Raw genomic sequence first — 11109 nt, 5'->3', positions numbered from 1 at the left:
CTTCCTTCCTTCCTTCCTTCCTTCCTTCCTTCCTTCCTTCCTTCCTTTTTTCTTTCACATGGCTAATTCAGGAAATTGCTTTGCATGATTATACATATTTATAATGGGTTTTGTTTTTCTTGCCTTATCAATGGGTGAGGGAGGGGCAGAGGGAGAGAATTCAGAACTGAAAATAAAATAAAATTGAATTAAAAAAAAGGAATATAAGTTACTTAGGGTGGAGCTAAAATGGCAGAATAGCAGGAAGAATTATAGACAATCTCGATCTCTGTCACCACACCTGCAAATAGATGTAGAAAAGCAACCAGGCTGAATCCTTATCTTTAAATTAAAAAAAAAGTTTTTAAGCCCAGGTCAATATAGGGAGGCAGACAAAAAGATCTAGAGATAGTGGGCATGGGGATCTATCCTGGATAAAGCATTCCAGTGCAAGGAAAGACTGTGCACCAGAGCAAGAAGAAATCCTAACTCCAGTAAATGGACCTCAAATTGTGCAGAGTACAAAAACAGCTGTGAAATGGCAACTTTTTGCCCATTACCTAGTTCTGGATCACAGATCTAAGATTAACCATGAAGGGGACCTGCACTAGGAGTGGTATTCCAGGGTGAGGAGTGGTTGTGGGATTGAGATGATATACTGAGCAAGTAGCAGCTGTGTGACTCTGGCCCCAGGGGAAGAGAAGGGTCTCTGTTCCAGTCTCCAGTCCCATCTGAAGCCTGCAGAGGAATCACCAAAGGAGCTTGTAGTTCTGTCCCTCTGTACCAGAAGAATTTTCCAGTTGGCTAATAGTAGTTGAAACCAACAGCAGTATAGTGAAATTAAAACTGGGGCAAGCCCACGAGTTGCTCAGACCCAAAACCAGATCAGGAATTTGCAGAGCTCAGACTAGGAAGGCAGAGAACAGATTTGCCCTACATCAGATGATTTGGGGACCACCAAAAGCTTGCAGATACCTAGCCTCTACTGACCTTGAGATCCTGAAATAACATAAAACTCAATACAGAAAGCAATAGCAAGAATCTAGAGGATTCAAAGTCAGCTCAAGCATTTCCTCCAAAAGAGTGCAGAATCTAACCCTAACGTAACATCTATTTTTTTTTCTGGCCCTTTGGAGGGGGGAAGACGGGGCAATTGGGGTTAAGTGACTTGCCCAAGGTCACACGGCTAGTGTTATGTCTGAGGTCAGATTTTTTTTAAAAAGCAATTGGGGTTAAGTAACTTGCTCAAGGTTACACAACCAGGTGTTTCTGGGTGGGTGCTAAGTGTCTGAGCCCGGATTCCATCCCAGGTTATCCCGACTATGGGGCCGGTGCTCTTATTTGCTGTGCTACCTGGCCGCCCTGAGGTCAGATTTGAGTTCAGGTCCTCCTGACTCCAGGGCTGGTGCTCTATTCACTGCACCACCTAGCCACCCCTAACATAAAGTCTAACGTCAGGAAGTAGGCTAGAAGAATGAGCAGACAAAAAGGAATCTCATCATAAATAGTTATTGTGGTGATAATGACACTCAAGACATGCTCAGAAGAGAACAATTTCAAAACATGTCTTAGCAAAGATTCAATGTAAAACACAGCTTGGGCACAAATTCAACTAGAGTTTCTGGAAGAAGTAAAGCAAGAGTTTTTTTAAGTTTCAAATGTTTTTTTTTTTTTAAATGAAATGACAATACTAAAGAAAAATTGGAAGAGAAATGAGAGCTATGGAAGAAAGAACTGGAAAAGGAATTAACAACTTGGAACAAGAGTTACAAAACCTTGCTCAAGCAGCAAAATTCTTGAAAATTAGACTGGATCAAATAGAAGAGAATGACCCTATAAGACAATGTGAAGTATTAAAAACAAAGTCAGAAGACTAAGAAAAGAGAAGGAAATAGAAAGATATCTCAACACAAAAACAATTCATTTGGAAAACATATCAAGAAGAGAGAATTTATGAATCATACCTAAAAGTCATGACCAAACAAAAGATCCAAGATATACTTCAAGAAATCTCAAAAGAAAACTGCCCTGATCTCTTAGAAGCAGAGGGCAAAATGGACATAAAAAAATACAAAGGCCACTTCCTAAAAGAAATCCCTACATGAAAACCCTTAGGAACATTATAGCCAAAATCCAGAGCTTTCAAGTCAAAGAAAAAGTACTTAAACCAACCAGAAAGAAACAATTCAGATACCAAGGAGCCATAGTTAGGATCACAAAAGATTTAGCAGATACCTCTATAAAGGAGTAGAGAGCTTGGAAATAGAGTATTCCAGGGAAGAAAAGGATGTAATTATAATTTACTTGCCAAGTGGATTTACCAAGAATAACTTACTCAGTGAAATTTAGTATAATCCTGCAAGGGGTGGGGGGAGGAGAAGAACATTTAATGAGGGAAGACTTCCAAGCATTCATTCCTGATGAAAAAACAAGAGCTGTATAGAAACGAAGTACAAATACATGAGTCAAGAGAAGTACAAAAAGATAAGATAAACATGAACAAGCAATCATAAGGGACAAGGATGGCCTAGTTACATTATGAAAATGATACAAATGCATCCTCAGTACCCTATTATTATTGGTGGTCTGAGAGGGCATCTAATTAGACAGAAATCCTGGGGCTTGATTATCTTAAAAGAACAAAATGGGGGAGGTCAGTAAAAGGAAGGGAAAGGAGAGAAAGGATGGAGAAAATCTCACATCATCAGGGTACACAAGTAGACATCTATCCAAACAAGGAGGAAGGGGTGGGAGGAGCAGGTGACACTTGACCCTCACTCTTTTTTGAACTGATCAGAGGAGGGAAAAATGCATACACACAGCTGGGTACGGATTTCACTGGGTATGCATTTCACTTAACAGGAAAACAAGAAGGAAAGGAGAGACTGAGGGAGGGGAGAATGAAAAGGAGGATAAATGAATGGAGAGAGTAGTCTTAAGTAAAACAAACATTAGCCAAGTTTGTACAGAAATATTAACAGCAGATCTTTTTGCAGTGGCAAAGAATTGGAAAGTGATGGAGTGTCCACCAATTGAGAAATGACTAAACAAGTTATGATGTAAGAATGTGATGGAATTTGTGCTATAAGAAATGATGAAGAGGATGTTTTCAGAGAAATCTGGGAAAAATTGTATAAACTGTATGTGGCTTCAGAGTAAAGTGAGCAGAACCAGAACAATTGGTTCAATAACAAAGATTGTAAAGACAAACAACTTTTCATTTCCTGATAAACACAATGACTGATCATGATTCCAGAAGACTCTTAATTTGAAACTACTTATTCAGAATGCATATTGAGACTATTTTTTTCCTTGGACAGGGCCAATATGGATATTTGTTTTGCTTGACTATATGTATTTATTAAAGGACTACTTTGGGGGGTTGGTCATTCAACCAATTTTAAATCCACTTAACCATAGTAACATCCAACCCACCAATCTGGCATTTGTCTTGTCTGATATTTTGACTATTTGTGCATGGCACTCTACTAAGCACCATTACATAACAAGTAGACTCTGCACCGTCAACATTCTTGTGACCTGGGGCAACTAGGTGGTGCAGTGAATAGAGCACCAGCCCTGGAATCAGGAGGACCTAAGTTCGAATCCAACCTCAGACGCTTAACATTGACTAGCCGTGTGACCTTGAGCAAGTCACTTAACCCCAGTTGCCCTGCCTTCCCCCCTCCCAAAAGCAAAGAACAAAAACATTCTTCTGACCGGTGATCTGCTGAGACCCCTAGGTCCTTTTCTGTTATGTTCAGCCACAAGCAGCACTCTGCCCACCCTCACGCATCTCAACTCTTTCCTAAAGCTTCTATCCACCTGAAGCAGTGTAACCCAGTAAGTGGCACTTGTGGATCAGTTTTCAAACCCCAGCTTTGGTAGCATGGTCACACACCCCCAGACTCTGAGCCCACCTGGAAGACGTCGTTGGCGCACTTGCGGCACAGGTTGTGCTGGCAGGGCAGGATCACCACCGGCTTGGAGAACATCTCCAGACAGATCGGGCAGATCAATTGCTTCTCCAGGTTATCCATGCTGTGTGCATCCCCCAGCAGCGGCTTGAAACCCACTGCGAAGTTCATCCCCTCCGTGGTCGTGCCCACCCCTCCTTGGTCTTTTTTCCAACCCTGGCTTATTCTCTCAGCTGTGGGAGTCTGTCTTCAGCTGTTGCCCCCCGCTTTTTTTTTTTTTTTGCTACAGCCTGTCTAGATTTTTCTAAAAGTTGTTTGTCTCCCTGTTCTGTCCCTTAATCAATCCACCTCGTGACCCCTAGGTAGCCAATTGATTTTCTCTCGTTTCTCAAACTTTACTTTTCTACTCTGAGAGCCCAGGCAGAGGAAGAAAGCTTTGTCTTGCCCTCACGCCTCCGATGGCTCTCTCCTCAGTCCTGGGATAGTCTTATCTCCTGTTCCCCAAATGGCTGACTCGATCACAACTTAGGCACTGTTGTTTGTTCCTTAATCCTCAAGCAGGAGACTAATTTTAACTTGGGAATGGGGGAGACTAGGGGCATTTCAGTGACGTAATCTCTCACATTCCAATTCCCGATTTAGCTTGTGTAAGGCGAGCCACAGCTGTCACCAAACAAGTGACCCTGAGTCACATAGACTAAGGGCTAGATAGAGCCTTTGTGGGAATAGGGGGCAAACCTGAGCCAGAAAGAGAGATAGGAATACCTCAATCTCTCACACTCCAGTTCTAAAAGGGCTCCCGTTGGTTCTTGCTCAGTCATGCTCCAGCTTGGGCCTTATCATAGACACAGAGACTATGACCCTACAAATAATCCCAGCAAAGGCATCCAGCCAAGGCTTAGCAGCTAGGAGGGCCCAAGAGCTAGAGAATCCTGACAAGAACAATGGAAATTTAGGTATATCTTGGACCTGCCACAATAATCATGGACCTCCTTTCTCTATCCACATCATATCAAATTCATGGCAAAAGATGGTCTGTGTCCCTTTTGTCCCCCAGGACTCTGCCTAAGTCAGCCTGAAATTTGGCACCTAGATTCAAGGACAAGTTATTTCATCAATGTGGAACTCATTCTACAGGTGGAGATCACAACTGCTCTGAACAGGATGTTCAAGAATTGCTGTGACCAAAAAACTGAATCACCTGGTTGTGACCAAGCTTGTGATAAACCTCAGACATATAGAGAATTTATATCACCAGCCTATACTCAAAGCTTTCTAGCTTGGCAGAGTTTGGGTTCTGCTGGCATAGTCATAAAGAATACAACTTTCAAACAGACTTTAGTGTCTGATTATAAAGTCCCAATTAAGGCTTGACATTTATTTACTAGAGTGCATTTTTAAGACTGGATAGATCCACAGAGCAGGTTTCTCTTCTCTTTGGCATAATCTCTAAAAGGATTTCTCTCATTGAGGATAAAAAAATTGCTCTCTTCCATCCATGTGTTGGGCTCAGCACTGGCACTAGCAGGGATCATATGGTCAAGGATAGTAAATGGAAGTAGGCAGTAGAGAAAGTATAGTCCCATGAACAGATTGTCAGCTATAGTAAAGTTTCCATATCTGGGGGGAAAGTTAAGAGCTGAGGTGAGTATAAAGGAAATTTAGGTACTTGTAACCCATTTTGGGCACAGGGGTCAAAGGTCTTAAGGAAAAGAACTTTACCCACTAAGAAAAGGCATAACCTTGAAGCTCTTTGAAACTCATGCCAAATACCACCAAATTCGTCGTTAAACTGTCAGCCCTGGTAAAGTAGAACTCTGGTCCTCATCTCCTTCTCCACAAACTATTTCCAGACTATCTTCTCTGTCCCCAACCCACACACCAGAGAGTGCATAAAGTTCCTTTATTCATTGAAGTATATTCAACCTCTCAGGCCTTCCTGCCCTAAAACAGTGCTTGATTCCTTCACTGAGTTAAGGGGAGGTTATATTTGGTAAATATATTTATATTTCAAAATTTATTTATATTTCAAAAATTTACCAAATACATTGGTAAAATGTTTGAGGAAAGCAAATGAAATAGATGTCACAGAAGACTTAATAAGGAGAACATTTTGTGAGAAGCACCTTTTCTTCTGGGATGCAATTAACACCTCTGTCTTGGGAATAAGAACCTTAGGGAAGAAGAAAGACTATGTCCCAAGAACACCATGTGGATAAGGCTAATGGGTACTGGTAGAAAGAAACTCTAGAGTATTTGAGAAAGTGTGGTAACCCTTTCCCCTTCCTTCCTCCTCACTCCTGAGAGTTGAGTCACAGTGGAATAAGGTGGTTCAGATACTGTAGGTACTAGAAGGCAAGGGTAGATGGAGCCCACCCCAGGTAGGGAAGTTTAGGACTCAGCCTAGCCATGGGATTCCTGATCCAAAGGAATGGAGAGAAGGATCAGTCAATGCAGCAAGTCCAAATACAGGATTTACCCTGCATGGTGGCTGCTGCCCTGAAGGGAGTGGGATGGGGAAGAAGGAAAATAAACATTTATATAGTGCCTACTATGTGCTAGGCACTGTGCTAAGTGGATTTATATGTATGTATATATATATTATAAAAATCACAACCACCCTATGAAGTAGGTGCTGTTATTACTCCCGTTGTACAGTTGAGGAACTAAGGTAAGCAGAGGTTATATGATTTGTCCAGGGTTACACAGCTAGTAAATGTTTGAGATCAGATTTGAATTCAGGTCTCCATGACTCTAACCCAGTGCTCTTTCAGAGGTACCACCAGCTGCCTCTGAGGGAGACATTATCCCAGACCACTGAGGGACAAAACCACCCCTCGTTACCAATAAGGTACATGAGAACAAGAGACAGTTCTTTTGGGGAGAGGGCAGCCCTGTCAGTCTGAGATTTTGCAAGGCTGAGATGGCATGAGATATATAGTGCTGCTCCTGGGTGTATTCAGGTTTGGGGCCAGGTTAGGAAAGTTAGGGTTGGAGCTTAGAGAGTATTGGGGTTTACTATATTCTATCCATATTTGGTGACACTGTGAAGGTCAGGGAAAGAGTTCTCATAGGGAAAGGGCCAGAGTTTATCAATGCCTATGGTGCTTACAGGAGCAGGGTTAAGATCAGGGCTGGGGTTAGAGGTCCCCTTCTTCAGTGTGTACAGTAGACTGGGCAGCAGAAGACACATTCACAGGGTCAGCACCTGGAGACAGAAGAAGCAAGTACCATATTAAGATGAAACCTCTAAAGTAAGTATACAGAAAAAACCCTTTATTACTTACTTGTAATCAAGATACAATAAAGTTATATACTTTTTTTTACTAATTATTTTCCTCAGCCCTTTTTCTTCTCTTCTCCTTGAATACTATTGATTTTTAGTTCCTGAATCTTGTGCCTTTTCATCTTCATCCATTTTTTGTTTCAGATTGGAGAAACCGTCTTCAGTTCTAGCTATAGAATTTGGAATACAAACATTTCTTTAAATGAGCTACAATTCCTGTCTTAATCTAGTACTTAATACCATTGTTCTGAAGTTATTCCTGATCACCACTAGATGGCGATGAGACAGAAATTTAAGACCATTTTTAGATTAAATTGATCAATCAAATCAATCAACAAACATTTAATTTGAAAAATAAAACCTGGTTATCTTTTGAGCAAATATCATAAGGTATATCATAAGGCTCATCTCTCTACTCAACAAAGACCCCAGAGAGGATAAGGGTCATACTCAAATGATCAATAAAGGATAAATCTAGGCAGTCCCAGACCAGACTGTGCCTCCTCCTATTCAGCTGTTCATCTAGACCATCTCACTATATGAGTTAGTGACATTACTTCCACCTCCGCTCCCCTTTTCCAAGTCTAAGACTCAACAATCAAATCAACAAATCAATCTTGCTTTCGGAAAGGGTATGTCAATCAAGTGTTCTATAGATCAACTCAACAAGTCCTTGACTCCCCAAACCAAAGTTCCTTCCCCAGGTCACTTCTTTGTATGTATTGTGTATTAGAATAGAAGCTCCTTGAAGGCAGAGACTCGATTTTTATTGTCTCTCCAGTGCTTGGCATACAGTAAGCACTTAATTTTTCATTCACTCAAATTATATGCACCTTGAGAAAGCAGCAGGTTCCATACCCTGATTACCCTTCAATCTGATCCAGTCCCAGACCTCACTCTCCCAGCTCTACAGGACCCCAGTAGAGAGAGATCCCTCTCATTCCAGACCTTCCTACCTTCACTCTTGGCCCAGATCTCACCTTGGCTGCTTTCCTTTGGCCTCACCTGTTCTTGGAGGTTGCTTCTGCATATCTGTGTCTGGATGTTGTGTTTGTAGATCACTTTTACACTTAGAATACTCATATTCTTGTGGTAAGTTCATCCCACAGCAAAAGCAGCAGCAGCAGCAGCAGCAGCAACAACAAGAAAGAAGTGTACACAAAAGGACCAGGCACTGCAGATTGGGGAGAATGACTTAAGTCTAATAGCTTCTCTAGTGTTGTCTATGCTCCCCCACCCCCAAATTCCCTAACACTGACAGCAATAGGGCTTCTCTGTTGCCCAAACAGTGGGGTGACTTGGAAGGAATGCATACCTTGAACCACCACTTGGTCACAATGAGATAGATTTTGGCAGTGTCTGAGCCATATCGTTGAGCCATATATAGGCCCATGGTACCATACATATTGTAGATCTGGCGCTGATCAGGATCAGCAAGTATCGCATGGGCTGCATTGATCTCTTTGAACCGCTCTGCCGCGTTAGGGTCTCCTGGATTCTTGTCTGGATGGTACTTCAGTGCCAATTTCCTACCAGTCATTGCCCAGGAGGGAGATCACAAAGGGGAGCAACAAGCACAAATTGGAGAGGGGAAAGGAAGATGGATGGATTACATGGGGCAGAGACAGCATGGGAGAAATCTAGACATTTGGAGATGCAGTAACAAGGATAAAAAAAGCAGGAAAAGCCCTTTTCCTTTCTTGACACTGACAAGGTCAGTCTAGTCTCGATGGGAGGATCAGGTAATCTGAAGATGGGGGGGAGGGGTGTCGGGTGGGGTTTATGGTCTAAGGCTTGATGGGGGGAAGGGATTAAGTTCAGACCTGTAGGCTTTCCTGATCTCCTCAGGTTTTGCTCCCTTACGCAGCTCCAGCACTTCATAGAGCGTGGCTCCAGCTTTGGACACCTTATACCTTTCCTGAGGCGCCTCTGCCATTCTCTGGGTCCATTGAGCAAGGAAGTAGATGTAAGAATTTTACATAAGAGTTGAAGCCATGGGGGAAACAAAACTTGCCCGCATATCCAGCAGGCATAGAGAATCATGTTCTCCAGTGCGTACAGCAGACCATACCTTTAAAAAGGACCTGATGCTACATAGATCTCTTGCCACTAGGGAACTCAAGGAAGTGCAGGAAGGGGTAAACTGCTATGAAATGGACCAAGATGCAGGGTCTTATCCAAACATTTTGTTTGTCTGGAATTCCTAGTACACCAGGATAAAGCCTCTGGCACTTTATCACCCACACTACTGGTCTTGAACAGTGGAACTAGCCATATTTGAATGAATTAGATTAGAAATAGGGAAGATCTCTGATTACCCTGGAAATACAATTCAGATCCAAACCCTAAGCTACCCAAAAGCTCATCGGGATAATAAGCCGTGTTTCCAAGTGTCTGAGGTCAAAGGGTATTGCTCACCCCAATTCACCCTCAGTGGTTCATCCTGGGCATCCCCTTCTGTCCTGAGGAGCTCCCACCTAGGATGCCGTGGCAACTCAGTTTTAGGAGTCACAGCAGGCAGCAGAGGACAAAGGGGAAGTTACTGAAGTTAGAATAAAAGCAAGATTTGTCAAAGGTAGGAAGAGAATAGTTCTAGGGCTAGAAGGGAGCCACAAGTTTTGGAGAGAATAAGCTGAGGAAGTAGAGAGAAGGCAGGAAGCCTCGAGTCAATGTTGGAGAAAAGAACTAAAAAGGAGGTGTGGGGTTACCTTGGAGTGGGATGGAAGGAAGCATAAACTGGAGACACCTTGAGTCAGTATGGAACAAAGTTTGGAGATAAGGGCTGGGACTTGGCTTAGGAGAGCTAGTATATTAGTACTCAGCACTAGAGATAGTACGTACTCAGAGGCAGGAGAAATGTAGGCTAGGGAAAGCCATGCACGTTGCAGAAGGGAATGGAGATAGGGGCTGAGGGCAGATGGAGGAGGGGGGAGGAAGACACCTTGGGTCAGTGTGAAAAAAAATCTGAGATGGGGGTAAAGGGGATTGAGGCTATGGGGGAATGACTTGGAGAAAAGAATGGATCTGGCAGGCTGCTTGAGTCAAGATATGGGACAGTGAAGTAGGAAGGGTCACTTTAGGTTTGCATTGGAAAGAGTGGAAGTAAGGTCTGAGTTCCATTGGATCAGTGTTAGAGATTTATACAGGAGATGGGATGAAAGAGGAACTGGGATCTTGGAGTGGGTAGATGGCTTTAGATAGGTAGAGGAGAGCAGGAATAGGGACTGGGAAGCAAGGCATCTGAGTCACAGTTACAAGGGACAGAGATCAGAGCTGAGAAGCAAGGAGACCAGGGTCTGCCTTGGGGCTGGACTACTCAGGCCAGACAGGGGACCAAAGGTCAGGATGCCAAGTTATCTGGATGAGGGTTGGAGGGGAGGGAAGGGTCAGGGCTGCCCAAATCAAGCAGGAGGTGAATGAATCAGGGTGGTTGGGTTAGGCAGGGGAAGAAGAGGCACTGAGAACAAGAGAGGCAGGGGCACTGGAGGCAGAGCCTTATGCAGGTAGAGCCTATAGGGTAGACAAGTGCTCTGGGAGTATTTACTGGGACCAGGCTCTAAGGTGGGAATGGGTCCCTGGGCAGCAATTGACACTGAGGCAGGTAGGGACACTGGGGAAGGCAGAGGGTCAGGGAAATAGGCAGTGGGGGTGGGTCTTTGGATAGGAAGAGGCATTGGAGTCTTGCTCCAGGGTAAGTGCTCTGGGGGTAATCAGCAGAGAAGCTGGAGGCTCTGGAAGGACATTGAAGGCAGCCAATCAGGCCAGATACTGGAGTGAGCAGAGGCTCTGGAAATGAGCACTAGGGGTGGACCCTAGGATGCGCAAACATTCTAGGGGTAGTCACTGGGACAAAGCTTTGAAATTGGCAGGGAGTGAGCACTAGGGCAGACAAGGCCTCTGAGACAGTCAGGGGCACTGGCAGAGGAC

General features: G+C 43.6%; 2 protein-coding genes across 7 annotated transcripts in view; both read right to left on the bottom strand.

The window, feature by feature from the left end:
* Window positions 1-4482, bottom strand: part of TRIM54 (tripartite motif containing 54) — a 42147-nt gene extending 37665 nt beyond the window's left edge. For 5 of the 6 annotated variants that reach the window (XM_069072064.1, XM_069072069.1, XM_069072068.1 and 2 more), the window contains exon 1: window positions 3900-4482. In XM_069072064.1, the coding sequence (XP_068928165.1) occupies window positions 3900-4067 (168 nt within the window). In that variant the 5' untranslated portion in view covers window positions 4068-4482. The remainder of the gene's footprint in view (window positions 1-3899) is intronic. The other variant, XM_069072067.1, reaches the window with a different exon arrangement.
* A 711-nt stretch (window positions 4483-5193) lies between these two features.
* On the bottom strand, window positions 5194-9537 carry DNAJC5G (DnaJ heat shock protein family (Hsp40) member C5 gamma). Its single transcript, XM_069072288.1, has 5 exons — window positions 9006-9537; window positions 8498-8711; window positions 8188-8356; window positions 7009-7104; window positions 5194-5516 (listed from the first exon to the last, which is right to left on the bottom strand). The coding sequence occupies exons 1-4, from the start codon at window positions 9116-9118 to the stop codon at window positions 7037-7039; spliced, it is 564 nt and encodes a 187-aa protein (XP_068928389.1). The 5' UTR covers window positions 9119-9537; the 3' UTR covers window positions 5194-5516; window positions 7009-7036.
* Window positions 9538-11109: the final 1572 nt, after the last annotated feature.

The sequence above is a fragment of the Petaurus breviceps genome, unplaced genomic scaffold, assembly GCF_028583685.1.
Source record: "Petaurus breviceps papuanus isolate PSGF00001 unplaced genomic scaffold, PetGlider_PUasm1.0 90845, whole genome shotgun sequence".
In the NCBI taxonomy this organism is placed as follows: domain Eukaryota; kingdom Metazoa; phylum Chordata; class Mammalia; order Diprotodontia; family Petauridae; genus Petaurus; species Petaurus breviceps.
This window is presented reverse-complemented; position numbering and strand designations above follow the sequence as displayed.